The sequence below is a fragment of the Cervus canadensis genome, chromosome 22, assembly GCF_019320065.1.
Source record: "Cervus canadensis isolate Bull #8, Minnesota chromosome 22, ASM1932006v1, whole genome shotgun sequence".
Classification (NCBI taxonomy): Eukaryota; Metazoa; Chordata; class Mammalia; order Artiodactyla; family Cervidae; genus Cervus; species Cervus canadensis.
This window is the reverse complement of record NC_057407.1, coordinates 27,508,637-27,535,150: the sequence shown is the minus strand read 5'-3', so window position 1 is coordinate 27,535,150 and position 26,514 is coordinate 27,508,637. Positions and strand designations below refer to the sequence as shown.

General features: G+C 41.3%; 1 protein-coding gene across 1 annotated transcript; it reads right to left on the bottom strand.

Annotated features, from left to right (window-relative positions):
• Positions 1 to 1,183: 1,183 nt before the first annotated feature.
• Positions 1,184 to 23,809, bottom strand: ARL6IP5 (ADP ribosylation factor like GTPase 6 interacting protein 5). The gene is made up of 3 exons (XM_043442303.1): positions 23,103 to 23,809; positions 4,564 to 4,781; positions 1,184 to 2,116 (listed from the first exon to the last, which is right to left on the bottom strand). Exons 1-3 carry the CDS (start codon positions 23,276 to 23,278, stop codon positions 1,944 to 1,946), a joined length of 567 nt encoding a protein of 188 aa, XP_043298238.1. The 5' UTR covers positions 23,279 to 23,809; the 3' UTR covers positions 1,184 to 1,943.
• Between the last annotated feature and the right edge of the window lie 2,705 nt (positions 23,810 to 26,514).

Sequence of the window (26,514 nt, the reverse complement as noted above, 5' to 3'; positions counted from 1 at the left end):
GTCAAGAGACAGGTAAAGTCATTCACATGCTTTTTTCTATTCACCCACTCCCACCCTAAAAATCTTAATTGAAAATTTTAATTTTAGCATTTCCATGCTAGAATTTTCTATTATAATCCTTCCAGAAATGACAATCAACCATTAGTAATTAGAATAGCATATTTTTTTTTCTTTCAAGTTGTCACTTTCTCCACATTTATTGCATTTTAGTCTGCAGAATTCACCATATAGAAAAGGGGTCTAAAATATGTATAAGCCCATGTCAAGTTTAAAAAAGGATCCTATTAGGATTTGATTTTATTCTGACTGGAGATTAATAAATATTAAAGTTTTATTAACAGTATTTGAAACACAAGCTGAGTATTTTTTGCTGCACAGAAATAGGCTTATCATTTTATAGGGTTGTCACTGAGTTTCTCAGACATTTAACACAGACAATAGTCTGAAGTAAATAGTCTCACCCCGCACCCTCCCCCTCAAAAAAATCTTTGATAAATTTTATTCTTCATATTTAGGTAAGGGTCCAAATTCTAGACCATGTGAGTGAAATCACGATGATAGCACTGTGCTGAAGAGGACGACTGCAGGTTGGGTGAGAAATCAAAATGCAAGAAAAATCAGGAGTGGCATATGCATTGCTTCTTCTTCTAGGACGTACAAGAGTCTCTTCAATGAGTACCACCCCAACTGTCTGCATGCTAGGGAAATCTAAATATTTTCTATTCATCTATGAAATCACTCGGCTGGCAAGGAAAACATGTTATATCATCTATTTCAAAATACATGGGGAGTAAAAGGAAGAAAGTAACAGAAAATATAAACTCATGCTATATTAATTCTAATGCCTAGCTATAAAAACATATAGTGGTGCCAAGGTCCATCTAAAAGTTTTATGAACTGCAGAAGCCAATGATCATTTTCATTCCGATTTTTAAAGGTCTGTTTGCTTGGTCATCTAAAGACGCTTTTCACATTTCGAAAGATCAGCTGTTACTGTCCTCTTTCTACCCCCAAGGAATTAATAAAAATGCACGTTCATTTCTTACCTTCTAAATGTGGCAGTTAAAAACTGAAAAAAAAAAGAATAGAAAGGGGAAAGTAACAACTTTCTCCATTAGCTACAGCCCAGTCTGCTTCTCTAACTGACCCACATCCCTCTTTGTCATTATAAAAACAAAAACTGTGCAGTAGAAACTCATTTTATTCAGATTTTTTTTTAACAAGCTCATCAAGAATAATACAGGCTACAGAGCTGTAACCCCCTTAAAGAAGATGATATTTAGTTTGCAACAGATGCCTTCTAATGAAAACATTAATAGCATTTCAAAAATTTACAAAAAGTTTGATAAAATATTCTCCTAAGCAGCTAGCAGCTTTGTTTGTAAACAAAATAGAAACAACTGCTTTATCCACTGCACATCAACCAGGAGGCAAAGTGATCAAGATCATTTTTTATTTTAAACAGTAATAATAAAAGCTAAACTAATTGATACCCCACATACTATAATCCTAAGGAAGGAATATTTTTGGAAGAGGATGCAGAGGGGGATTAAAACAGGATAACATCATCTCCTTTCAGTCTTTTCATTTATTCATATTGCCTAGATACTTTACAAACTGTTTCCTACAAAATAACCATATTGTTGTTGTACACTTCATGATTCTTTTATTCTCCTTAGGAAATAAGGGTGATTCATTTCCAATCAGCTTACATAAACACACTGGAGATGTCATACGTAACAGGAGGGTGGTTTCTTTTAGTTGGAGGCCTTTTCTCTGTGACAGCAGAGATAAGAACAGGGAGGCCTCTCCGTGCCTGGGGCCACGGATGGCAGGATGGTTCATGCACCTCCTATTTCAAAAACACAAACGGAAAGTAGGTCTGGACAAGGGCAAGCCGCAACTCGATTTCTGCTGCAACCCCATCACCAGGTCAGCTCTGTTTACTCCTTCACTTTACTGATATAGTCAGTGAGCTTGGTGATGGTTTCTTCCTGCTGCTCCAGGGCATCCAGGACAATCCCCATGGGTGTCCTCTTCAGACCAATTCCCTCCATTTTATTCTCCAGTTTGTTCTTGAGGTTCCGGAGCCTCAGCGACGCATGGATGAACATCACTACAGGGAAGTGAAAGGTGACGGTTAGCACCAACGCACGCCTTCTCCCTCCCTGCTTCACAAGTGAAGTAACAACTTTCTCCATTAGCTACAGTCCAGTCTGCTTCTCTAACTGACCCACATCCCAGTGTGGATCCTTAAACTTTACATAAAGCTCTTTGTCAGCCTAATGGACCCAAGTCCCTGTATGGATCCTTGGACTTGACAGTATTCTTTGTGTGTGCAGGAGAATGTCGTATTCAGCAGGAAGGACCATAATCTGGCAGCCACGCTCTTCCCTTCACACATTGTTATCACTGCCTTTCAGATGCTACTTAAATACCCTGAAATTCAAAGCGAATCGATATGATTTCAACCTACCTAAAAATGAACGTAATGCTAACCTTTTCCGGAAAATAACTCATGCTCAGTTCAGGGGTTATCTGTATTTTGTTCCTGCAGGAGGCATGCAAGTGAAGTCCTCTTAGGAGGTGCCTCCTAAGGGGCAGTTTTGCGCCGTGTTGGGTATAGATATCTGGATAAAACGCTATTGCACAGTGTTGGATATAGAATGTCTGGATAAAATGCTAAGGGTTTACAGACCTTATGTAACCTGGTATTCATAGAATTTACCTGATCATTAAGAATTACCTGAGTTTGTTTGTAAGAAACAGATTTTCTCTGGCCCATCTCCTGGGCCTCCTGAACTTCTAGAACCTTTACAGGGATGGGCTCAGGAGTCTATAGTTAAGTCAACACCTTGGGTAATCTACACCGGCACTTTTCAAACTTCTGTGTGCATATAGATCACCAGAGAGAAAGCCTGTTAAACAGGCAGATTCCCAGTCTCCAGCACCTGGAGTTGAGATTGTTGAGTTCAGATTGTTGAGACCGAGGTAGGGTTCCGGAATGTAATGTTTCAGTAGCCACTGTGGATGATTCTGATGTGGGTGATTTGGGGCCCTCATTTTGAGAAGCACTCATGTGCATTCTCTCTGGAGGCTCCTAATCAAGAGTGACCGCTAGAAACATTTGAGGAGCTTTCTAAAAATACAGGTTCTTTGGACAGCCCTGTGGACCAAAGAATCAAGATCTCCAAGGGATGTGACTGAGAAAGGTATATGTTAAAATCATCCTGAATGATTCTCACAGTCATCAGTTTGGGAATCACTGATCTTGTCTAATTCCCTTCTTTTATGGATGAGTAAAGTATAGCCCATATAGGAGTATTGTGGTTCAGTCACTCAGTCGTGTCTGACTCTTTGTGACCCCACGGACTGCAGCACTCCAGGCTTCCCTGTCCTTCACTGTTTCCCAGAGTTTGCCCAAACTCATGTCCATTGAGTTGATGATGCCATCCAATTATTTCATTGTCTGTCGCCCCCTTCTCCTCCTGCCCTCAATCTTTCCCAGCATCAGGATCTTTTCCAGTGAGTCAGCTCTTCCCATATAAGACAATTGGTGCAGATCACATGGCTGGTTTCCTGCAGGTCTACGAATAGAAACCTGGACCTTTGACTCTTAACTTACGATATGTTTCATTACACTGCTCTGTTTTCTACAAGCTGTATAGTGAGGCAGAATCACTGAAATACTGTCTCTAGCATATAAAGAAATCCTGAAGAGTATTTCAAAAGTGTCTAAATTTAATGATTTAATTATTTTATCCAATAAAATGTGGGATTCACATATAAATATTCTGGGGGCTTAATCTAACAAACCCTAAACAAGGATTTGATTTTATTTAATGGAATGGCAGCACATGAAATGCTTTTAAAATTTAAAGGGATGTTCCTGTCACTGAGTACATTATAATTCTAATTAGATTTCCACTGATGAGACTGGAGTTTTATCTGTTCTCTATTTCAGGCTTCAAGTGCTTGGGAATCTCAGTCAACAGTGCACATAGACTTTAGAAAATGTCTAGTTCGTCTACGGCCACACCACCCTGAATGCGCCTGATCTCGTCTGATCTCGGAAGCTAAGCAGGGTCGGGCCTGGTTAGTACTTGGATGGGAGAAAATGTCTAGTTCTCATCACCAGAACTGGAGTCCATGGTTATCTATACTCTGGGCCAACTTACAATGCTTTTTACACTAATTACGATCTTCTGAGTAAGTAGAGAGTAAACATTCATTTCTGTGTCAGCACGGGATGCCTGGCACTGAACAGTTAAGAACAGACTCTAATATCAGACAAATCTGGATGCCAATGCAGACCATGCCACTACTGTATGACTTGGGATCTGAATTTGTTTTGTTTACTGTTGTGTCCCCAGAAGAGTGGCACAGAGGGGGTGCCCAGTACATATTTGTGCCATTAATGGGCTATTCAGCCTTGATCTGCTGTTGCAGAAAACTCTTGATAGTTTTGCAGACCTGCCAACGCACCTCAGAAACAGGTTAGGGCATTCTCACGGGATGAATGGATCGACATTTCTTGATGATATAAGGCTCAGGTTCACTTACACAGCAAGGGAAAAGTGATACCAAACACAAAGACCATCACTCCCCCGAACATGGAGATGAGGAAGTAGCTGGCTAGCATGACCACCATGACAAACGCTGTGGGGTACTGCTTCTTCATCTGACGGAGGACGTCTTTATGGTGGGCTGCCCACACAAAGCCCGTGAACACCAGCACCACCACAATGCCTCCAAGGATCATGTTGAAGGGGCTCAGGAACCTGGAATATGGAAGAAAGGGGGAGCCCAGGTCAGGAGGAGGGAAATGAAGGAGGGGGGAGGGGAAGAGTAACAACAAAGCATACTTACCACGCCTTTTATCTAAGTTGTCTCATTTAATCCTCATATCCTGATGAGGTCGGTAGTATTAAATCACTTCTCAAAGGAAGAAACTTGGGCACAGAGGTTAGAACACAGTGGAGGGAAGATTCACAGGGAGGCAGTGTACTCCTACCAAACAGCCCAGCACATTAGAGGCCCAGCATTTCAATAGACGAGGGCCCCTTTGTTGGATGGGCTGTCTTTAGCTTTCCTATATCCTGGGCTCTAGTATTCAATGACTGTATTTTCTGAGCTCCAAGGGCTTATTTAAATCCTCCTAGAATCTGCCATGCTAGATGAACGTGGAGTTCAGGTCACACGGTGGTTCAGTCCACACACGGTGGGCTTCATAGGCCAGTCTGCAGTCACACTTGTGTCTGGACTGTACAATATTTTTAAAAACTTTTACTTGAATCCCAATGTGCTTGTGTGTGTGTTTAAATCCATCAACCTTGGGGTTTCTTGCTTCTCCTGGAAACAAGAAAATCTCACAAAACGAGGCCCAGTTTCCCACGTCAGCCACTGGCTAGAGTGCCTTCTCCTTTACATAGAATAAATGCTCTCCATTTAACCTCAGCCCCCACCACTATCTATAGAAATCTTTGACACAGAGGCCCCCAGTGAACAGCCATTAATAACTGTTTTTCTAACAGCTGCCTTGCCCTGGTCTCTTACATAAGCTGCCTGGCCCATGGGGGCATTTGGGTTTATGACTCCTGGTGTTAGAGAGGCCACTCTAATTCTTTAAAAGGCCCAGAGTATCATTAGGAGATGGGTTATCAACTGAGATTTCCAGGCATAAAACCTCAAGTTTCATTGTTACATGAGCCAAAGGTTACACTGCTGTTGATAATGGGGGAAAGCCATTTATAAAGAGGACATGTAGATCAAGTACTTCATAAGTGAGAATGACTGGGCATTGTAGCCCCACCCATCCCCACCCCCGTATAAAATTCTTAAAAGACATTTGTGGTCAGCAAGTACAATGATTTACTAACTTTTTACCCTCCTAAGAGGCTTATGAGCATGTTGCTTGGGAAGAACAAGGAGGGGTCAGTGTGTTATCAGCATCACTGATTTGGAAGACAGGATAATGAAAGGTGATGCCAAGAACTGACTTTCTCCGAAACAGAAGAGATGAAGTCATTTCATATTGGGATTTATATTTAGGATAACTAAGACTCCTTTTTAAAAAATCCCTTGAAATTTTTTGCTCTGATTCTGCCTCCTGAAACAGAAAAGCTATTTCACTATTTAATATTTAAATACTTTCAAATAGGAGTGAAAGTATTGCATATCTTAAGGGGTGAAAGCAGGGACATAATTAATGTCAAACTCCTTTGAAAAAGTTAATTTCTACTGAAATGCATGGAGCTAAACAGTGATCAAAGCAGTAGCATGTAGTTTTAAATTAAACTCTATAATAATAAGTTGCTTATTTCATTCAGAACTCTTGCAAAGACTTATACCCTTCCAGGCAAAAATCTCTTCAGAATAGATAATGGAAAGAAATTAATAAAAAGGCAAAGACTGAATTGTAACAGTATTCACATGAGTGGTATTTATAACTTTTAGAAACAATGTATATGGCCAACAATATACTAAATGGTGACATATATAATTATTTTCAAAAAGTCAAAGTATGGTTTATCATCTGTGAAGGCAATAATATATTGCTTAGGTAAAAGCAACAATTCTCTCCGGTAGGTGGATTTAGAACCTATGTTATATAACTCAGAAGTAGACATTTCTACAATCAGTACATTATTTTATGATCAGAAATAAAGTGAACATACAAAACAGAAAACGTAAAGATAGAAAAGTAACTGCGCCCCAGCCCCGGCCTCCCTGGTGGCTCAGACGGTAAAGAATCTGCTTGCAGTGCAGGAGACCTCAGCTTAATCCCTGGGTTGGGAAGATCCCCTGGAGGAGGGCATGGCCACCCACTCCAGTATTCTTGCCTGGAGAATCCCATGGGCAGAGGAGCCTGGCGGGGGCTACAGTCCATGGGGTCACACAGAGTTGGACACGACTTAGTGACCGAGCGTGCACGCAGGATCTCCAGCCCCACACCTCTGGCTTTGGGCAGGCCAACTACAACAATCTTGCCTTGCTTCATCTCTCCAGTGATGCTGATGCAATTTCAATTCCTGAGCACAGCCAAGCTCTGCCTTCTCCCACTCAAACTCTGGTTTCCGGCTCACTGTCCAGATCCTCTCTCAACTAATCCACCGCACCCCACCCCACTCCCGAAGCTTTCCCAACATCCAGCACATGTGCCTGTCTCTGTGTCCTCCTTCTCCCTCAGCGTATTCATTATCTAGGTCTCTTGGCCCTTTTTTCTTTTCTTGTTCATGATTCTATCTGGGTTATACCGTCTCTCCAGCTTTGACCCTAGAATTGGTTTGGCAAAGAGAAAAATGTCCTTCAAGGTCTGGGGAAGGAAAGATCTAGGTCAGGGCCAAAATAGGATCTTCTTTTGCAGGTGATGGGGAGACTGGGTGGAGAGGCTTAGAAACTCTCCCAGACTAACACATTTCATTTCTAGCACCAAAAACATTATGAGAGAAATTTAAAAGACTCTAGCAGTTTTACTGGGTAATAGGATCATGGGTAGTATATTCCCATTTGCTTATTTCTATTTTCATATTATTTCAATAGTCATATATTACTTGAAGATAAAATAATTGATATTTAAAAATAAAAGTAATGGGAGAAAGTTGCCTGAAAGAGACAAACCCTTTTACATAGACTTGATGTTGACCAAATCAATATTAACTAGAAGAACTCGAGCAGAAGGTTCAAGTTTAGGAAACTCCTTTGAAAAGCTCCAAATAGGAGATGGTTGCATGCTGATGACTCTGTGTGTGTGTGTATGTGCTAATCACTTCGGTCATGTCCGACTCTTTGCGACCCCGTGGATCTTAGCCTGCCAGGCTCCTCTGTCCATGAGATTCTCTCCAGGCAAGAAAACTGGAATGAGTTGTCAATGCCTCCTCCACCGTATGTTCCTGATCCAGGGATTGAACCCGTGTCTCCTGAATTGGTAGGCAGGTTCTTTATCACTAGCACCACCTGGGAGGCCCGGGAGATGGTTGGTTGGTGGAAAATGTCAAAGGTCTCCATCTCAGTTCTTCCTGGAATATCTATTAAAATAATAATTCACAAGGCAGAGCATATAATAAAATGCATGCCAAGTTTTTTCTATGTTTCTCTGTACAAGTGAGGTAGACCTCTAGGCTGAATGGCTAAATCAAGCCCAGGACAAAGAACAATGAAAAATCTAGGCCTGACTCAAGCAATTCCAAATGTACTTTTCACCTGTTCCTGTTGCTCATGTTCAAGAAGAAAGAACAGAGCAGAGAGTCCTATAGGACTGGTTTTAGCTTACCCAATGCCCAAGCTGTGATCTATAATTAGAAACTGAAGTTACAAGCTGGAAAAAATGAACAAAGTTACTTGGAGCAGAAATGATTTTCTTCTTTATTCTGCGTAAGTGCAATTCTGTTCTAAGAAAGGGGAAAGTGCACAGCACCCACTGCCCTGGCACCTCCTTGTACTTGGAGCAAAATAAAATACACAGATCATCCTCCAGAGATTAAATTCATTTTCCAGTTAGTGCAGGAGTTTTGGAAACCAGTTCTTGTTTGAAATGAGTAAAGCTTTTACTTAACAGTTTGGGTTCTTAGTGACATAAATCACCATAAAGCCCAAGGACCATTAGGATAAAACTTTCATAAATATGCCACGTGGACATATTGCTGTTGGATTTGATAGGTGCCATTTCATTTTTTGGAGGTCCATGAATGAGGAGGAAGAGAGGCAGGAAGCTAGATGGAAGCAAAGGAGAGGGGGAAGGGAGAGAGGAGGGAGAGAAGAGAGAGACCGAGGGAGAGATGGAGAGATCGTGATTTTCTGTCTTTGATGAAAACAGGTTAAATACGTTTTTCTATTGTGAGTTGAAAATGTATACCTACATATATATGTTTCCTGAGCTTCCCAGGTAGTGCTAGAGGTAAAGAACCCGCCTGCCAATGCAGGAGACATAAGAGACCCAGGTTTGATCTCTTGGAGGAGGGCATGGCAACCCACTCCAGTATTCTTGCCTGGAGAATCCAATGGACAGAGGAGCCTGGCGGGTTACAGTCCATGGGGTCGCAAAGAGTCAGACACAGCCGAGGCAACTTAACAAGCACACACATGCATATGTATTCTACTCAGTAAGAAGATAAATGACAATATCAATATGACAGATAAATGTCATAGTTAAAAATTCATAGTGGAATCACTAACAGTTGTAAAAAGGCTTAGCATCCCATCACAGAACTCTGTAGCTGACTCTTCAAAGAGGAATAAGTGCAATCCCATTACACGGATGAATAAGCTGAGACCCAGGGCAGTGAATAAACATATTTAGAGGAATCCAGGGGTAGGAAAAACAGTGCCAGTTGACACAATTCATAATATAACCCATTCTGTGTTGTTAACCAGCTCCAGGGATTTCCCCCCTCAACCATTTTAGAACCCTTTTCTTCTAGTTTGGGGTAAGCAACTACAGGTCATTCTAGAAAATCCCTCAACATTCTCATTTGTCTCTAAAGGAAGGTAGTTATGAGCTGGTGTGGACGCAGGTCCTAAACTTACCAACGTGACTCAGCTAGCTATGGCTGTAGTTTCAACACAAGTTGCTAAAAGAAAAATAAAAATCTTGGCCAACTGCAGAATTTCAGAGCTAGCATGGATCTTGAAAACACGTCTCATTCTACACAGAAAGCGTTAGTTGTTCAGTCATGTCTGACTCTTTGTGACCCCATGGACTGTAGCCTCTGTTCATGGAATTTTCTACACAGAATTAAGATAAGAAACAGGTAAGTTAATAAATTTGTTCTGAGGCTCCCAACTGCAGTGCTAGTGATAAAAGTTTATTCAGAGATCTTCAAATTGACTCAAGTGCACATTTGTTAGTGCCTGCCATGCTGTAATGCCAACAAGAACCAAAGAGGCAGTGAAATATTTTCTGAGCAACAGAAGTAGCTTTGCACTGCGTTTCAATTTTCTAAACCTCAAAAAGCTATTTTTGTAGTTTGGTTCCTGAGGAAGCCTGACTCACTAAGAAAGGGGGGGAACAATTTAGTCACAATGCCCTTCTCTAAATTGGTGATATTTTTCTGAGGTTCTGAAACAACCAGAGGAGTCACTGCAAATATGAATCCACCCATCCATTTCCTTGCTTCCTAGTGCTCTTAGGATAAAAACAGCATTTTCTCCACATTCTACAAGGCCCCGCAGGGTCTGGCCCCTACCCTTCTCTGCAGCCAGGGCCATTGCATACAGTTGTGTAGCCGGTATCTGGGACAAGGGAGCTGAGCTGAGGGTGGGAAACGGGAGCCTGAAATTCAGGCCACACTTCACCTGCCAAACTGTGATTTGCCTTACGCTGCATCTGCCAGGAGGAACGGACCATTGCAATCATCAGTAAGAGGGATGCCTAAGGGCTATAGCATCTCTGCTTATCAGCTTTCTCATACCACCGCCTCCTGATTTTCCACACCATCCACTGGGGTTTCCGTCTATCTCTAGAGCCTACCCTGCCCCTGGCCATCCCAAGCCTGAGCACAAGCCATTCTTTCTGCCCAATTCTCTCCTATCGCCTTCAAATCTCAGCTTAATCAGCTTTTTCCTAGTCTTTCTGACCACATCCTAGCACCATCTGCCTCTTCTTCACAACCCCTAAGGTGAAACATAACTGTGTGTGTGCACCGTCGCTTCAGTCAAGTCCGACTCTTTGCGGCCCTGTGGACTGTAGCCTGCCAGGCTCCCCTCTCCACAGGATTCTCCAAGCAAGAATACTGGATTGAGTTGCCATAAATTCAGTGGCAATTTGATACTTCTTTGAATGAGTATCTTATGAATGTCTCTGTCTCCCACTAGAGATTAAGCACTATGAGAGCAGGGATCGTGATATTTTCTCCCCAGCACTTGGTACGACACCTGGCACAGAGCAGGAATTTGATAAATGTTTGTTGAAAGAAAGAAAAAAAAAAAAGGTAAGTAAGAGTCTAGCACATTTTCCTGTTATTTAAAGTAAGCTCAGCAACTTTGTATGGCCATGAAATAAATGATGTGAGACTTATCTTGGACAAATTGCTCTTATTCCTCACTGTACACTAAATATTACTGTAAAGATAGCCCCTGCTTTTGTACCTTCACAGAGCTGTGATGAACAAGTGAAAAACTGCAAGTAGGAAAAACTCCTATGTGATATAAGAAAAGATCGGATGAGATCACAGGCCCCTTGGGCTTGCTGCAAGGAGGACTCCTTTCTAAGTTCTGTCTCTAGTGCTGGCTGGGGGCCAGGAGGAGGGCGGGTAGGACAGAGGGTGAACCACCCTCCTATAGACCTGCCTACGTAGGCCCCCCTTGCTCTCGGATTCCACAGATAACCCCAACCATCTTCTGTGGTTACTTTGGTTCCCCACAAGGCTTTCTTCCTGGCAAGAACTATCTCGATTATAAAGTATAAATGTATTAAATGCACAAACCAGTTTTGAGTAAACGTGATCAGTGTCTCCTGGATCTCTTGATCACAGGCAGTTAATGTGGGGCAGAGTTCAGTCTCTTTTGTCACAGAAAGGTCAGAGTAACCTAACCTTGAGATTTTCCTAATCAACTGAATCAGCCCACAATATTTATTGCATACTCGCTGTGTACTGAATATTTGTTACACTGTGTGTATTGGTATCATCAAACTAAACACATCCTGATGACCCACTGTCTTGGCAACAGTTGGCATGTTAAAAGTATCCATTGTAAGATATACTTTGGGAACCTCTGTGTTTTCTTCTGTGTTTATCAAGCTCATTGCATGTTTTCTTTGTATTAAACAACAGCTTGGACCTAAGTTAGAAGCTATAAGTCTCACCTCCCACAGCCGTGAAGCTTCAGATAGTCATTATACAAGGGATTAGACTGCAGCAGATCTTTTTAAAAAATATTTATTTATTTAGCTGTGCCAGGTCTTAGTGGCAGCATGCAAACTCTTAGTTGCAGCATGTGGGATCCAGTTCCTCAACAGGGATCAAACCTGGGACCCCCACCTTGGGAGCACAGAACCCTAGCCACTGGATCACCAGGGAAGTCCCAGAAAATCCTTTTTAAACTTTTTATTATGGCAAATTCTAAAGGTAAAGAGAATGGTGTAATGAACCTTCATGTATACTGATCACTGCCTTCAACAATTAGAAACTCATGGTTAATCTCATAATAATGCTTTAGAACTCAAGTGGAAAGATGTTTGTTTAAAAACTGTTATTTCGGGTATTCTTTTGCCCCCTTCTGATGCCTATGTCAGAAGCTTTCTCTATCTCCTTTATACTTTAATAAAACTTTATTACACACACACACACACAAAAATAAAAGCAGAGCATTTTCTTGGCAGCAGAGAAGTCAGACAGACTTGGAGCGCATAAAGAATTAGATGCATCCCCAGGAGCTAAGCATAAACTCTGGCTAGAAGCCAGAAATGAAATGGGACCTCTGTCCTGCAGCCACAGGCAACTTAATTTTGCTAACACTTGAATAAGCCTTGGAGTAAATTTTCCCCCAGAGCTTCCAAAGATGAGCCCAGCCTGGCCACCCTGAATTTGGGCTTGTGAGACTGTGGATGGAGAGATCAGTTGAGTCTATCTAGATTTCAACTTACCTACCTATATGCTAATAAATAGGTGTGTTTTAAGCTGTTAAATTTGTGGTCATTTGTTACATGGCATTGCTAGCTCATGTATTACATGGGCTGAGGCTCAGAGCAGGTGAGGTCTTCTGCCAAAGTTTACAATTGAGGACAGGGCAGGTAGTTGGGCAAGGTGAGTCCATTTTTCCACACGATTATAAGAAAGCAGCTGCCCATGCTTCTGCTTCCTCACCTCCCTGGGTTGGGACCTGGACCAGTTTCAACCATGTGTGTGGGGACCTGGACCAGTTTCTGTCTCAGTGGACCAGTTAGTTGCTTGGTTGTGTCTGACTCTTTGTGATCCCATGGACTGTAGCTGGCCCGGGTCCTCTGTCCATGGAATTCTAAAAAAAAAAAAAAAGAAAGAAAAAAAGAAAAAATAAAAACTGTTCTTTCTGAATGCTTTTAGTTGAGGTAACTATATTGTTGTCACATGGAAGGTTCTTACAGTGCTGTGGAGAGAAGACAGTTGTTTGGACAAATGCTAAAGAGTCTGGTGACACATAAACTCCCCTTCTACAAGCAAATCCTTCTCTATTTATCTTCCACTACCCCTGGAGAAGGAAATGGCAACCCACTCCAGTATTCTTGCATGGAGAATTTCATGGACAGAGGAGACTGGTGGGCTACAGTCCGTGGGCAAAGAGTAGGACACAAGCGACTAACACATTCACTTTCAACCCCAATTTCTGCAATTACTTTGTGTTCGTTTGTATTTGTATTGTATACAATTGTATGCAATTCCTTTGTATTTCCTGGAGACAAGGAGGATTTCACTGATGGGATACAAAGGAGATTCATAGAAGCAGAAGCCAAAGCCTCCACTTGGGATAGGCCTTCTGCCTTCCAAGTGTCTCCATTTTGTGAATGCTCCCTAGGAGAAAAGATCGGGAAATCCTATCTATTTATATGGGTAAATGCTTCCAGAACTGAAAGACAGCCTACAGGTTTTGCTTAAAATCACAGACACAAAAGTGTTCCCTGAAACAAGAAGTCAAGCTCACCACAAGGGACAGGATGGATGTTCTAAGTATTCTGAAGCTGAGTCATTCATTTATCCAAAACAAAAATTAAAAAAGTCCAATGGCACTGCTCAATTTGGTCAACGTCCAGTTCACCTTTTAGAATTGCATTTCCTGTACAGAGCTCTCTGCCCCTAGTAAGCTGACTGAGAGCTTTTGCCCTCTTAGAAAGAGATCAAAAAGAACCCCAAATCCACTTATTTATTTGTACATTTACCTAGAATCATTGTAAATCCTTACATAGGCAAAGGAGATAGAAACTACTAACCCCAGTCTGGCAGCAGTAGGGGATTTTTTTTTTTTTTTAAGGGTATATGGGGAGATGTTGAGAAAAACAAGGTTACATACGTAGTGTCAGAGAAGATGATCTAATGAATTCTTATTTGATGAGGAATTTTCAGATCAAAATTATACTGAGTGTTGATAGACCGCTTCAAGTTCCACATTCAGAAGAAACACATTCCCTGCCAGGGAAAGACATGTGCCAGCATGCCAAGTGCAGTGCCTCAAGTGCAAATAAAAGTGTGCTTTTATTTGCATCTCTCCCTCCCGGGCAGGGAGAGACAAGTTCTGGGAGGACTGCGGGAGGCTGGGTGGGCTTGTACTCCCACGGGTATCATCAGGGCAGCCACAGTATCTGGGATGGAGCAGGCGCTCAGTAAATATCTGTCCAACTGAGTAGATGGCATCTGAGCCGCAAGTGAGGATGGTTCCACTTAATAATCCTTTCTCCATCCACATACTCAGTGCCTCTCCCACTTTTTGACACCTGCGAGTTTTGCAATTTGGAATCATTAATGTACAGGGGAGATCAGGTTAAGTCAGGTTGAAAATGATGTGTGTTTATATATGCGTATGTTTCTGTACGCTTGCTATACTCGTATAAAAATTGATTATTATGTTTTCAGCATCATCTTGGTGCCTCTCTAGACTCTAAAAGTTATAAGGGCAGGAACCAGGCTGTCTTATTCTTCACTGTATCTCCCAGCATAATATCTGAGATATTGGTAAGTGATTCATACTCTTAGTGGAATCAATAAAGGAAGCAACACAAGTGAGAGAAATATTGTAGAACTGGCTTTGAAGCTGATAAATTTCAGGAAACACTTCCATTAAGTTCAGCATAAACAGATTGCAATTAATGCTATCTGCAAAGGTTTTAATATATTACCCTCCATCCAAGGGCTCTCTGACTCTTCTCTCCCTCTACGAACTAGAAACTTAAAAGGTATGAACAGTCTGCCCATTTCTTAAAACCAGATGTTGGTAGCTACCAGCCTAGAACATAAAATGAGCCCACCATTTTGAAAAAGATTACAGTATAGTCTTTTCAGATAGAATTACCAGCCTTCCAGAAACTCCTTACCATCCCAAGCATCTGAAAGCAAAAACTGGTAACTGTAGTTTCTGCCCAGTGGTAACACCTGCATAGCCCATACAGGGATGAAGTACTTCAGCTAACAAAATATGAGCTGACTCACTCACCAGCTACATTATGTTGCCTTAAAGGAGAAGCACCAATGTACATCATTGAGAATAAAGGTGCCTTTCTGGCTGGAGACACACCAGAGCCATGTACATAACTCACAGAATCTGTGTGCAGTGAGTACTTCTGAGGCCACATCAGAAAATATGTGTTCTAATGGCAGGGAGTATTTGTGAGAGGGAGACAGGCATGATAATACAAATGTTGTGAGTCAGGTATGCTGTTGAATTTGGTTAATAAGGAGCTTTAGAATATATGCAATGGCTTAATGGACAAAGTATTTCAATTATATTAATAAACCAAGCTTCTATTAGCAGCTTTGATTCAAATTAGCCTCGTGACCTTCACATCTATGAAAGCTGTGGGGTTTGACAGGATCAGTATTTCTTTTTTTTTTCATTTTTAGCTTTCTTTTTTTCTTTCTCTCTCTCTTCTTTTTTTTTTTAGTTTCTAAATTATGAGAATATGATAACATGTACAGGAAACTTGGAAAATATGGAACAAAGTTACATATGGTCCCACTATATAAGTAGATAAATTAAGATTTTTAATTAAAATTTTAATATCAGACTCTAAAGAATGAATAGAATGAATATACAGAGAAGTAGAAGGATACAGAAGACCTGAAAAGTACCATGAACCAATTCAACATAATTAAGATTTATATAATTTTCACACAATGGTAGGATACAAATTCTCTTCAAGTTCCCATAGACCGTAAACTAGGAGACACTGGAACATATCCAGGGACATAAAACAAGGTGCAAAAATTTCATGGCCTAAAGGTACTGAAATCTATATATAGAGTCTGTTCTCTTATCACTTGTGGGATTATGTTAGAAATCAATATCAAAAGATGTTTTTAAAATAGTTCACATATTTTCAAGTTCAATGTGACATTTACCAACAGAGATCTTTGACTTAGCCATTGAAAGCCTCAAAGTTAGAAGACTGAAAAAAACACAGAGGGTGATTGCAGAGAAGAAAGCATTTAAATGAGAAAGTAATATCAAAGATACTTTAAAACCTCCAAGTATCTAGAAATTACATGTCCACTATTAAATGATGGGTAAGAATTGATGCTTTTGAATTGTGGTGTTGGAGAAGACTCTTGAGAGTCCCTTGGATTGCAAGGAGACCAAACCAAACAATCCTAAAGGAAATCAGTCCTGAATATTCATTGGAAGGACAGATGCTGAAACTGAAGCTCCAATACTTTGGCCATCTGATGTGAAGAGCTGACTCATTTGAGAAGACCCTGATGCTGGGAAAGATTGAAGACAGGAGCAGAAGGGGATGACAGAGGATGAGATGGTTGGATGGCATCACCAACTCAATGGACATGAGTTTGAGCAAGCTCTAGGAGTTGGTGATGGACAGGGAAGCCTGGCATGCTGCAGCCCATGGGGTCGCAGAGAGTTGGACATGACGGAGTGATTGAACTGAACTGATATCTAACAAGCCATAACAAGGAAAATTAGAACATATTTGTAATATAATAGGGATCAGTACTTCTCAATTTCAACTTAGGAGACATATCAGAATTACTTGGGGCATTGAAAAAAAAAACACAGATGCCTGAACCTAGCCAAGAACTATACACCAAGAATCTCCAAAGGTAACATCTGGGCTTATAGGTTGATTTATTTATATTTTCTTACTCTTTCCTTTGAACCAGATCAGATCAGTGTTTTTTAAATTGTAATGCACCTAGGACTCATCTAAGTGTTGTGTTAAAATGCAGATTCTGACCCAAAAGGTCTGGGATGGACCCTGAAAGTCTGCATTTCTAACAGCCTCCCAGGGTGAAAAAAAAAAAAAATACTGCAGTTCCATGGTCCACCGTATGGACAGATTTCTCTAGCAAATCTTTTGGTGTTCTTTTAAGCACATGGATGCCTGTCTACAACTAGAATGTATCACATACTTGGTACTTGAATTGCATGTGCAATTAGGTTATGCCTTTGCTTTTCACTTTGAAAATAGAAACATGTATTGCTATAGACAACAGAAAAAGAATATCCAGTGCTAAGATGTCTCCTGTGAAGGATGGAGGAGGTTAAGTCATGTCCTTTTCTATCTTAAACATTGTTCCTTTCTTGCTTTTTTTTTTTCCATTTATTTTTATTAGTTGGAGGCTAATTACTTTACAATATTATAGTGGTTTTTGTCATACATTGACATGAATCAGCCATGGATTTACATGTATTCCTCATTCCGATCCCCCTTCCCACCTCCCTCCCCACCTGATTCCTCTGGGCCTTCCCAGTGCACCAGGCCCGAGCACTTGTCTCATGCATCCAGCCTGGGCTGGTGATCTGTTTCACCCTAGATAATATATATGTTTCGATGCTGTTCTCTCGAAATGACGAACCCCAGGGTTAGTAGAAGGAAAGAAATCTTAAAAATTAGGGCAGAAATAAATGCAAAAGAAACTAAAGAGACCATAGCAAAAATCAGCAAAGCTAAAAAAAGCTGGTTTTTTGAAAAAATAAACAAAATTGACAAACCGTTAGCAAGACTCATTAAGAAACAAAGGGAGAAGAACCAAATTAACAAAATTAGAAATGAAAATGGAGAGATCACGACAGACAACACTGAAATACAAAGGATCATAAGAGACTACTACCAGCAGCTCTATGCCAATAAAATGGACAACTTGGAAGAAATGGACAAATTCTTAGGAAAGTATAACTTTCCAAAACTGAACCAGAAAGAAATAGAAGATCTTAACAGACCTTTCTTGCTTTAAATGACGCAAAATCATGTTCAACAGAACATGCATTCCTCAGCTTGTTATTCATGCTTCTTTAACTCATTTGATCTCTTCTGGAGTGATGCCTGCATTTCAAAAGGAAACTCAACTCTTCAAGGAAGCAAAGTTTTCTAAGTAACAGAAATTGCAATTACTAAAGGGTAACTATCAACCTAGAAGAGTGGGACTGGGAGGGAGATGAGAGGGAGGTTCAAAAGGGAGGGAATATATGTATACCTATGGCTGATTCATGTTGAGGTTTGACAGAAAACAACAAAATTCTGTAAAGCAATTATCCTTCAATTAAAAAATAAAAAAATTTTTATAAATAAAAATAAAGAAAATTTCTAAAGTAATCACCTAATACTTCTGTTCAAGAGAATACACAAGTTGGGAGACTTCTAAACATGTCTGTAATCTAGGATTTCATAGAATAATAGCAGTTAACATTTGTGTTATCATTTGCTAGGCCCCAGTGTGTTTTATATTAATGAAGTCATTTGATTCCTATTCTATAGCAGAAAAACTCCAGGGCAAGTGGACTTTTGAACAGAAAGTGAATAAAAGCAAATGCCATAGGTCTATCAAAAGATAAAAAGACTGAGTCTGTGGAACCAGTAGAGTCTTCTAAGCAAAGCAGAAAAAGAATGATCATGTAACAAATATAATAAATTAAGGCTCATGATCAAAGCTGTATAAAGCTTCAAATCCATGCCATTCTAATGTTTGAAAAGTCAGGAGCCAGGACCTAATGTCAAACTGCTTTGTTCTGTCATTGCGAAACTCTGTTTTTGTAATTTGTTATAAAGCAACTTGCTTTCCAGGTGGCTCAGTGGTAAAGAATCTGCCTGCCAATGAAGGAGATATGGGTTTGACCCCTAGGCTATTGGGAAGATCCCCTGGAGAAGGAAATGGCAACCTACTCCAGTTTTCTTGCCTGGGAAAACCCATGGACAGAGGAGCCTAGCGGGCTACAGTCCATGGGGTCACAAAGAGTCAGACATGATTGAGTGACTAAACAATAGCAACAATGATAAAGCAACTTGCATTTAGTAAAGATGATGTTGAAGAATCATATTTTTCTTGGCAAGAAAGCAGTGGTTCTCAATTGGGGTGATTTGGATCCCAAGGGGACATTTGGCAATGTCTGGAGACAGTTTTGATTGTCACAACTGAAGGGGAGGGTGCTTTTCTCTTTTATTGCAAATTACATTTATGAATAAAACAAGTACAAACTAATGTATCAATATTCACATAGCAGAGAGCAGAGATAGTGCTAAACATCCTACAATACACAGGATAGTCCCCTACAACAAAGTATTCTACCACCCACAATGTCAGTAGCACCCAGACGGAGAAACATTACAGAAGGGTATTTCACTGCATTTGCAAGGGCAATATGAAGTAATCAAGAGTCTGATTTTTAAACTTTTAAAAACTGAATGTTTACACCATAGTAATCCCAACCAATACGTAGTGAGCACTGTCAGTAACAACCCCCGTTAGTCTCACTCTAGGCGCATGTTGCTGTTAGGTGCTGGCTGTTGCTGTGTGCTTCGAAATAATTTATTCCGTTAAGTAGGTTAAAAGTTGGCCCCCACCATCATGTTGAAACCTTATGTTCATTTATTTACTTTCACTCATCAGCTAAGCATCTGCTATATTCTTGGCCTCAGGGATCCAGAGAATAAAAATAATGTTAAGCACAACAACAAGAAAAAACCCTCCACAAACAAAACCCACAGTCTCTGGCCTCAAGGTGTCAAGAGCAGAAAGTGATGAGAAGTGAACAGACAACCTAAAACTTGTGGGGTAAGTACCAAGCAAAAGATAGACACAGGTGTGGGGAGGGAGGGGGGAGGGAGAGTGTTTCCTCAAAGAGATGGTCCCAAAGCCGAGTCCTGGAGGAGAAGCAGGGGTAGGTGAGTGAGTTGGGGACTGGTGTTTGGGTCGATGGAGCTGCTGGGATCAAGATGCTACCTGTGTTTCTCTGTTAGTCTATGATAACACTAACAGTGATAAAAATAATAATAAAACTCCCAAAATAAATTTCTTGGAGCAAACAGTAGGGGCCAGACACTGTATTAAGAAACTTGCCTATATTAACTCAGATAATCCTCACAAAAGCCCTGTAACACAGGTACTGTGAACAGTCTCATTTCACAGCGAGGAAACTGAGGCAAAGGGTAGTCCAAGTGACCTACCCAAGGTCACATGGCTAGTGACTGGTAGTTGGGATTCAAAATTGACTTAACCAGGCACCAGTGCCTAAATTCTTAACTACTATTATCTACTAGGTGAAGAGACAGAAGATATGGCAATTGTCCCCACCAGGTCTGTTAGCTAAGAGACTGACTCAGACTTAATCTGAAAGGCAGAATAGATTCCATATAGGAATGGAAGTCATATGCCTAGGAAGCCATGCTATTAGGATGAAGACCAAACTTTTCTAATCATGAATTGTCAGGCCATGCCTGATTGGGCCCTCACTCACAGATCCGTCTCTATCTCAATCCCTCTTAATCTCCATCTCAGTCTGGGCAGCCCCTCAGTTGTTATGGAGCCAGATGATAGCCACTTTGTTTGCCTCCTCCAATTCTGCAATGTTCAAGAGCAGCTTCACTCTTTCCTGACCCAAGCCAGTTTTCAACACCGGAACATTCAGAGTTGAGGCTGAAGCCCTCCAACAATGACCTGATGGCCTCTCCCATCCAGCAGCGGGCGGCACCACTGAAGAAGACCCTTCAAACACAATCCTTTCCCCAGGAAACACCTGGACCATATTTTCACACACACTCTACCAAGATATGATGAGAACCCATCAGACGCAGGTAGAGGATCCAGGTGAACAGCCTCCAGTACTGTTGTGACCCTCCCATCTACAGACGTCACAAAAGAGAAAATTTCTCTTTAGAATGAGAAACATATTCCGGAGTCAGCTAAGCTCCCTGACCCTGAAGATACTTGGTTTTTTCCAGCTTTAAGACACTCTAACCTCATGACTCAGAGGAAGGTGGAAAAGTAGTTAAGAGCACAAGCCTGGGATTGTGACTTTGGGCTGGTCATGTAACCTCTCTGAGCCTCAGGTTTAGTAATAATATCTCATCTCACTGGGCTGTATTATGCAGCAAAGTATCTGGCACATGCAGCACTCAATAAATGTTAGCTTTTATTATAATTAAATTATGAAGAAAGAAATGAGCAATCTGGAAAGAACTATAGGCTGTGTGTTTGTAGATGCATAGGAAACAGTTGAAGATGTCACAAAAAATTTCACTGGGGTACAAAGGAAATCCCACACTTGACATACAATCTTCAAAACAACTGACTAGCCTGTATCTTTTGTAAGTTTTTAAAGATAAAGTTAATAAACAATGAAATAGCTACTTTGTACTTTCACAAATTTGACTGCCAATCAACAGCTCCTGCTTGAAAAGGGAAATGGGAAGGGCCAACATCCCAAACTGCCTGAGTTAGTGGGCTAAGACTTCACAATGAAGGAGCTATATTTAGTCAGCGGCTGCCCCTGGCATTCACAGTGAAAAATGAATGCCATCAAGGTAGCAAGGCTACCGGAGCTTGTGTCCATCTGGGCAGTATATCTTTTTGAAAAGCAAGTTTTTTGTTTTGTTCTGTTTTCTGTACATTTGATTGGTCTGTGTCAAATCATGCCCAATATCTAAGCCTTTGGGGGGGTACCTAAAAAAAAAAGACCCCTAGCTAGATCATTAGATAAGATGCCTTTCCAAGGGAAAAGAAAATGAAAGCAAAACAAGAGATGCAATCCTATTCACCTATGATTTTTTTTAAGACATTTTTTTTTATTGCTTTGGGAAATACGCATTAAGCATGAAGCTAGGGAAAGGTTTACAAGGCAGCTGATCCAGGCCTGTCCCACTCCAACTAATTTTAACTTGGCAGAGTCTATTCAGAGGCCAGTGCCCTCCACACACCAAGCTGTTCTGAGTTCGTTAAGCAACACATCGTGAGGCTCTGAGTAATTGTCTACAGAACCCCACAAATGAGAGTCCTTTTCTGCAAAGGGGCAAACAGCCTGAACATAACAGAAATTATGAACTCCTTTTCTCTCCCCTGAGCTGGCTATCAGGTCCTACATCTTCTCAACAACTGTCCCATGCTCTTTGGCCAGGATTCCTGTGTGATTGATCTGGGTGTGCCTGAGCTTGGTACAGAAAGTGACTCAATAAATAAGCCAAAGAACAGTAAACCAACTTCAGAAACCACCCTATTCACCCTTCCCCACACCTTCCAAGTTTAGATTTTTCCTTTCTCCCAGGCCAACTTTCTTTTTCCCTGTGTTCAATTTCAAACAGAAATGTCAGCCACTTCTTTAATGACAAGTGGATTCCTTTATAAAGTCTGAGGGTGGCTTTTTCTTTAAAGATGCATGGGATCAACAAGATGTAGAATAGCACCATACCATCTTGCAAATATGAGTGAAGCATTTCTTAAAGGATGACCTACAAGAAAAAGTGGTTTCTAGAAGAGCAGGTGTCGAGTAAAATCGTATATAACACAGGACACTTAATTTTAAGACCGGGTGCGAAGATAAAGTGACCATCCCTGGCAAGTCCTGGAAGAAAAAAAAAGCAAAAGGGACACCGTTTCTACATGGCAGACTTCGCCTCATTCTGGGAGATGCGCCACCAGGCTACACCCACCCTTTTGCTCCCAAGCTCAGCTTTCTCGTACAATGTGGCAGGCGCTAGGCCGAGAAACTCAGAAAGAGCATCGCTTCTCTGATGTCCTTTTTACTCTAACACCCCAGAAAGCAAGTTCGGATCCATTCCCCGGGGCCCCAAACCTTCCAGGACGGCGTCCGCCCCAGCCAGCTGCAGGATAAGGTTACACCACTTTTCTCTTTCTTCTTATTTTTAAGAGACCGGGGCGCGACAAATATCAACCACAGCAAAAGCGTAATCGGGGCGGAGGAAGAAAAAAAAAAAAGTCATTTTTTTCTTGCTAGAGGTTGGTAATATTTCCGCACTCCCTAGGACTCCTTTCACGCTTCAGTCCGAGGCGCAGAAAAGAAAAAGGACCCCAGATTGCTGTGGCCTCGCCCTGCGAACAAGTGTCCACGGGTTTGCCCGCTTGCAATTATCGGGACAGGAGACCGGCGCGGAGAGCGTTTCCGCATCCCGGGATCTTGCACCCAGAGCCCGCTCCGTGCTGACCCCGATCACTGCCCGGGAGGGGAACCCCACTTACCCCACAACGGAAATCATCATGGCAGCCACCACCAGGTAGTTGGTCTGGTAGTAGAGCAGGTTGCTCACCACACGGTTGTTCCATTTGGAAATGTCCCTGAAGTCCGGCCGGGCAAAGCGGTCAGAGCCTGGGAAGAAATCGTCCCAGGCGCGCAGAGGAGCGACAGTCACATCCATGTCTCCCGTCCCACCTTCTTGTTCTTTGCTTCTGGAATCTGACGGCGGCGGCGCGGCAACAGATCAGCTGAGCTGGGTTAAAGTTGACAGCAGGCTCTGCCTCGGTCGGCTCTGCGGTTGGCGGACAGTGGAGTAAAGGAAATTGGGAGCGGACGGGCGTTTCTTCTCTTCTTTACTTCTTGATTGGTTCTAAGCGGTTGGTTACAGGAAAACAGGGGCCCCCGAAGCGGAGCAGAGATGAACCGACAGAAAGTAACCAGCGGAAATCCTCTGGGTGAAGTGAGGTGGCAGAGCCTTCCCCGGCAGTCCGAATACAAACAACCTTCTTTAAAATACCCCTTTTGAATGTTTAACCTAGAATGTTGTCTGGACTTTAGGGAAAATTTTTGCAGCTGTTCAGATGCGTCAATCTGAGTGAAACGGAGTGGAAGGTAACTGTAGTGTTACTGAAGGATGCGCTGGTTTTGAAAGTCAAGTCGTTACTAACCTTTGCGCATCCAAATGCAATTCACATGTTTTCTGGTTCACGATGAGTCACCGTACGTGAAATCAGATTGGCCAAATGGAAAAGAAATACTTGTGTAGAACAGAACGGCTGGTTTGTTTTTTCACTCCCCTTCTTTATTCTCCATCTTTGTTTTCTGTGGGCAAATTTATACACCTACTGTGCCGTTCTGATGAAGTGGGCACTCAGGTCACTTCAACCCTGAGCTGAGCATATTGTTTTGTTTGGAAGTAAACAGTGATCTGCAGTATACTGATTGTTCTGCTGGAAATACTGTTCCAGGATTTTTTTTTCTGGACAGAAACATGGATTCCACTCCAAAAGTTTTTCTTACTTTTGTCCTAATTTCTGTGCACAACTCTAAAGGAGCATAGTATTTTAATAGATAATGTGGTAGCTCGGTATCCCAGCCCAAAGAACTGCCAAGAGATGTAATAGTTGTAAATTTCCTTCTTGGGGGTTCCAAAGAGTCATCTTTTTTCAGTTAAGGGAGTGGTTGATAAAGGAAACCTCCTGTTATCAAAATGCGTGAGAATAAAGTACTTTGGTTAATAATAGATCATGTGATTTCTAAGATGCTAATGTCTAAGATAATGAAATCTCTAAACCTGCAAGTGTTGCTGTTTTTAAAAATTGAATTCATTTTCCTTAGACCACCAATTTTCAAAAAAGTTGGAAAGTGATAAAATGTATGCAATGCAAAGTCTTGAAGACATAATTTGATTTCCCTGGATAATTCAGAAGGTAGCTAAGGAAATTTCAGTGGCTCTAAGAAATTAATCCTGGTACTGGTGTTTAGAAAAGTATGATGATTGAATAGAATCAGTGCTAAGATATAGCGTTCAGTTCAGTTCAGTCACTCAGTTGTGTCCAACTCTTCGTGACCCCATGGACTGCAGCATGCCAGACCTCCCTGTCCATCACCAGCTCCTGGAGTTTACCCAAACTCACGTCCATCGAGTCAGTGATGCCATCCAACCATCTCATCCTCTGTCATCCCCTTATCCTCCCACCTTCAATCTTTCCCAGCATCAGGGTCTTTTCAAATGAGTCAGTTCTTCACATCAGATAGCCAAAGTATTGGAGTTTCAGTTTCAGCATCAGTCTTTCCAGTGAATATTCAGGACTAATTTCCTTTAGACTGATTGGTTGGATCTCCTTGCAGTCCAAGGGACTCTCAAGAGTCTTCTCCAACATCACAGTTCAAAAGCATCAATTCTTCAGCGCTCAGCTTTCTTTATAGTCCAACTCTCACATCCATACATGACCACTGGGAAAACCATAGCCTTGATGCTTTCTGAATAGTGTTTACAATGTGAACGTGTTCCTGAGCTCTCACAATTTCTTGACTCTGGAAAAATGGGAAGGTTTAAAATCAGAGCAAAATTAGAGTCCTAGCTCCTTTGTTGCTGGTGGGTGATTTTGGAGAAATTACTTAATTTCCTCCAACCTCAGTTTCTTCATGTGTAAAGTGGGTGCTATAGGAACATCTGCCATGTAGGTGAAGATAAATAAAATAGTGGATGGGAAGTGTTTGGAGTATAGTGATTGCTCACAGTTAGATGTTACCGTTTACTTTTTTTTTTAAGATACCTGATATTTCGGCAATTTAAAACATGTTTTATTTGGCTGGGTTAGGTGTTGGTTTTGGCAGGTAGTATCTTCGATCTTCGTTGCAGCACGAGGAATCTTTACTTGTGGCATGTGGAGGCTGTAGTTATGCCATGTGAAAACTCTTTGGTTGTGGCATGAGAACTCTTTGGTTGCAGCATGTGGGATATAGTTCCCTGATCAGGATTGGAACCCAGGTCCCCTCCATTGAGAGTGCGGAGTCTTAGTCACTGGACCACCAAGGAGGTCCCTATTGTTACTGATATTAATCATAATATGATTCATTTGTATGGTATTAACAGTGCTTTAACCTGAGTTGTTTTCTATGCTGCTATAGTGAATGTTCACTGACCCTTCTCTATCTTGTTGCACTTTTATTTCTATGATTGTATCCCAGTAGACTTGATGGCAAAAAAAAAAAAAAGGTTGAAAAGTTTCACTGTGACGCCAACAGATTGAGTCCTTTCCAGGTGAAACAGGTGAAAAGAATGCAGTCTTGCTATGTCTTCAAGGATCTTGCTATGCAGTAGAGACTTAACTACTGGACAGTACTAGATAGAGGTGTGCCAGTGCTTGATGCTCAGTTACAGGAAGTCAGAGGGTGTAGAAGAATTCCTCAGGGCTTGAGAATTTCGAGAAGCAGCGCTGTGGCCAAGCTGAGTAAATGATCTCCGTTAAGACCAATGTAGGACCCCATTAGGAGCTGTGACCACGAACTTTTACTGTCCAATTGCTCAGGACTGCATGACCATAAGCTGTCAAGTGTGTTAATAATAATATCATTACTCATTGGTCACAGGCAATTGACATCCAGTAAATATTTGTTCAGCATTTTTTAATTTATTTGTTTAAACTTTCAAAGAAGTTTAAAAATAAAGAAATGAAAAAAGTTGGATAGAGCCGTATATAGCATGATCCTTTTCTTCCTCTCTCCTAAAATAGTAACCATGCTTCTCTCTCTGGTTCAACTATGAGAGACTTCTTTTTTTCCCACTACACATTTCTACCTTTATCATAAAATCATTTAAAATAAAAATGAACACATATGGAATCCTTACTTTATTTCTGGCTGTTTGAAATGCTCTACTTTAGTAACAGCTCTTTGTCACTATTTATTTAG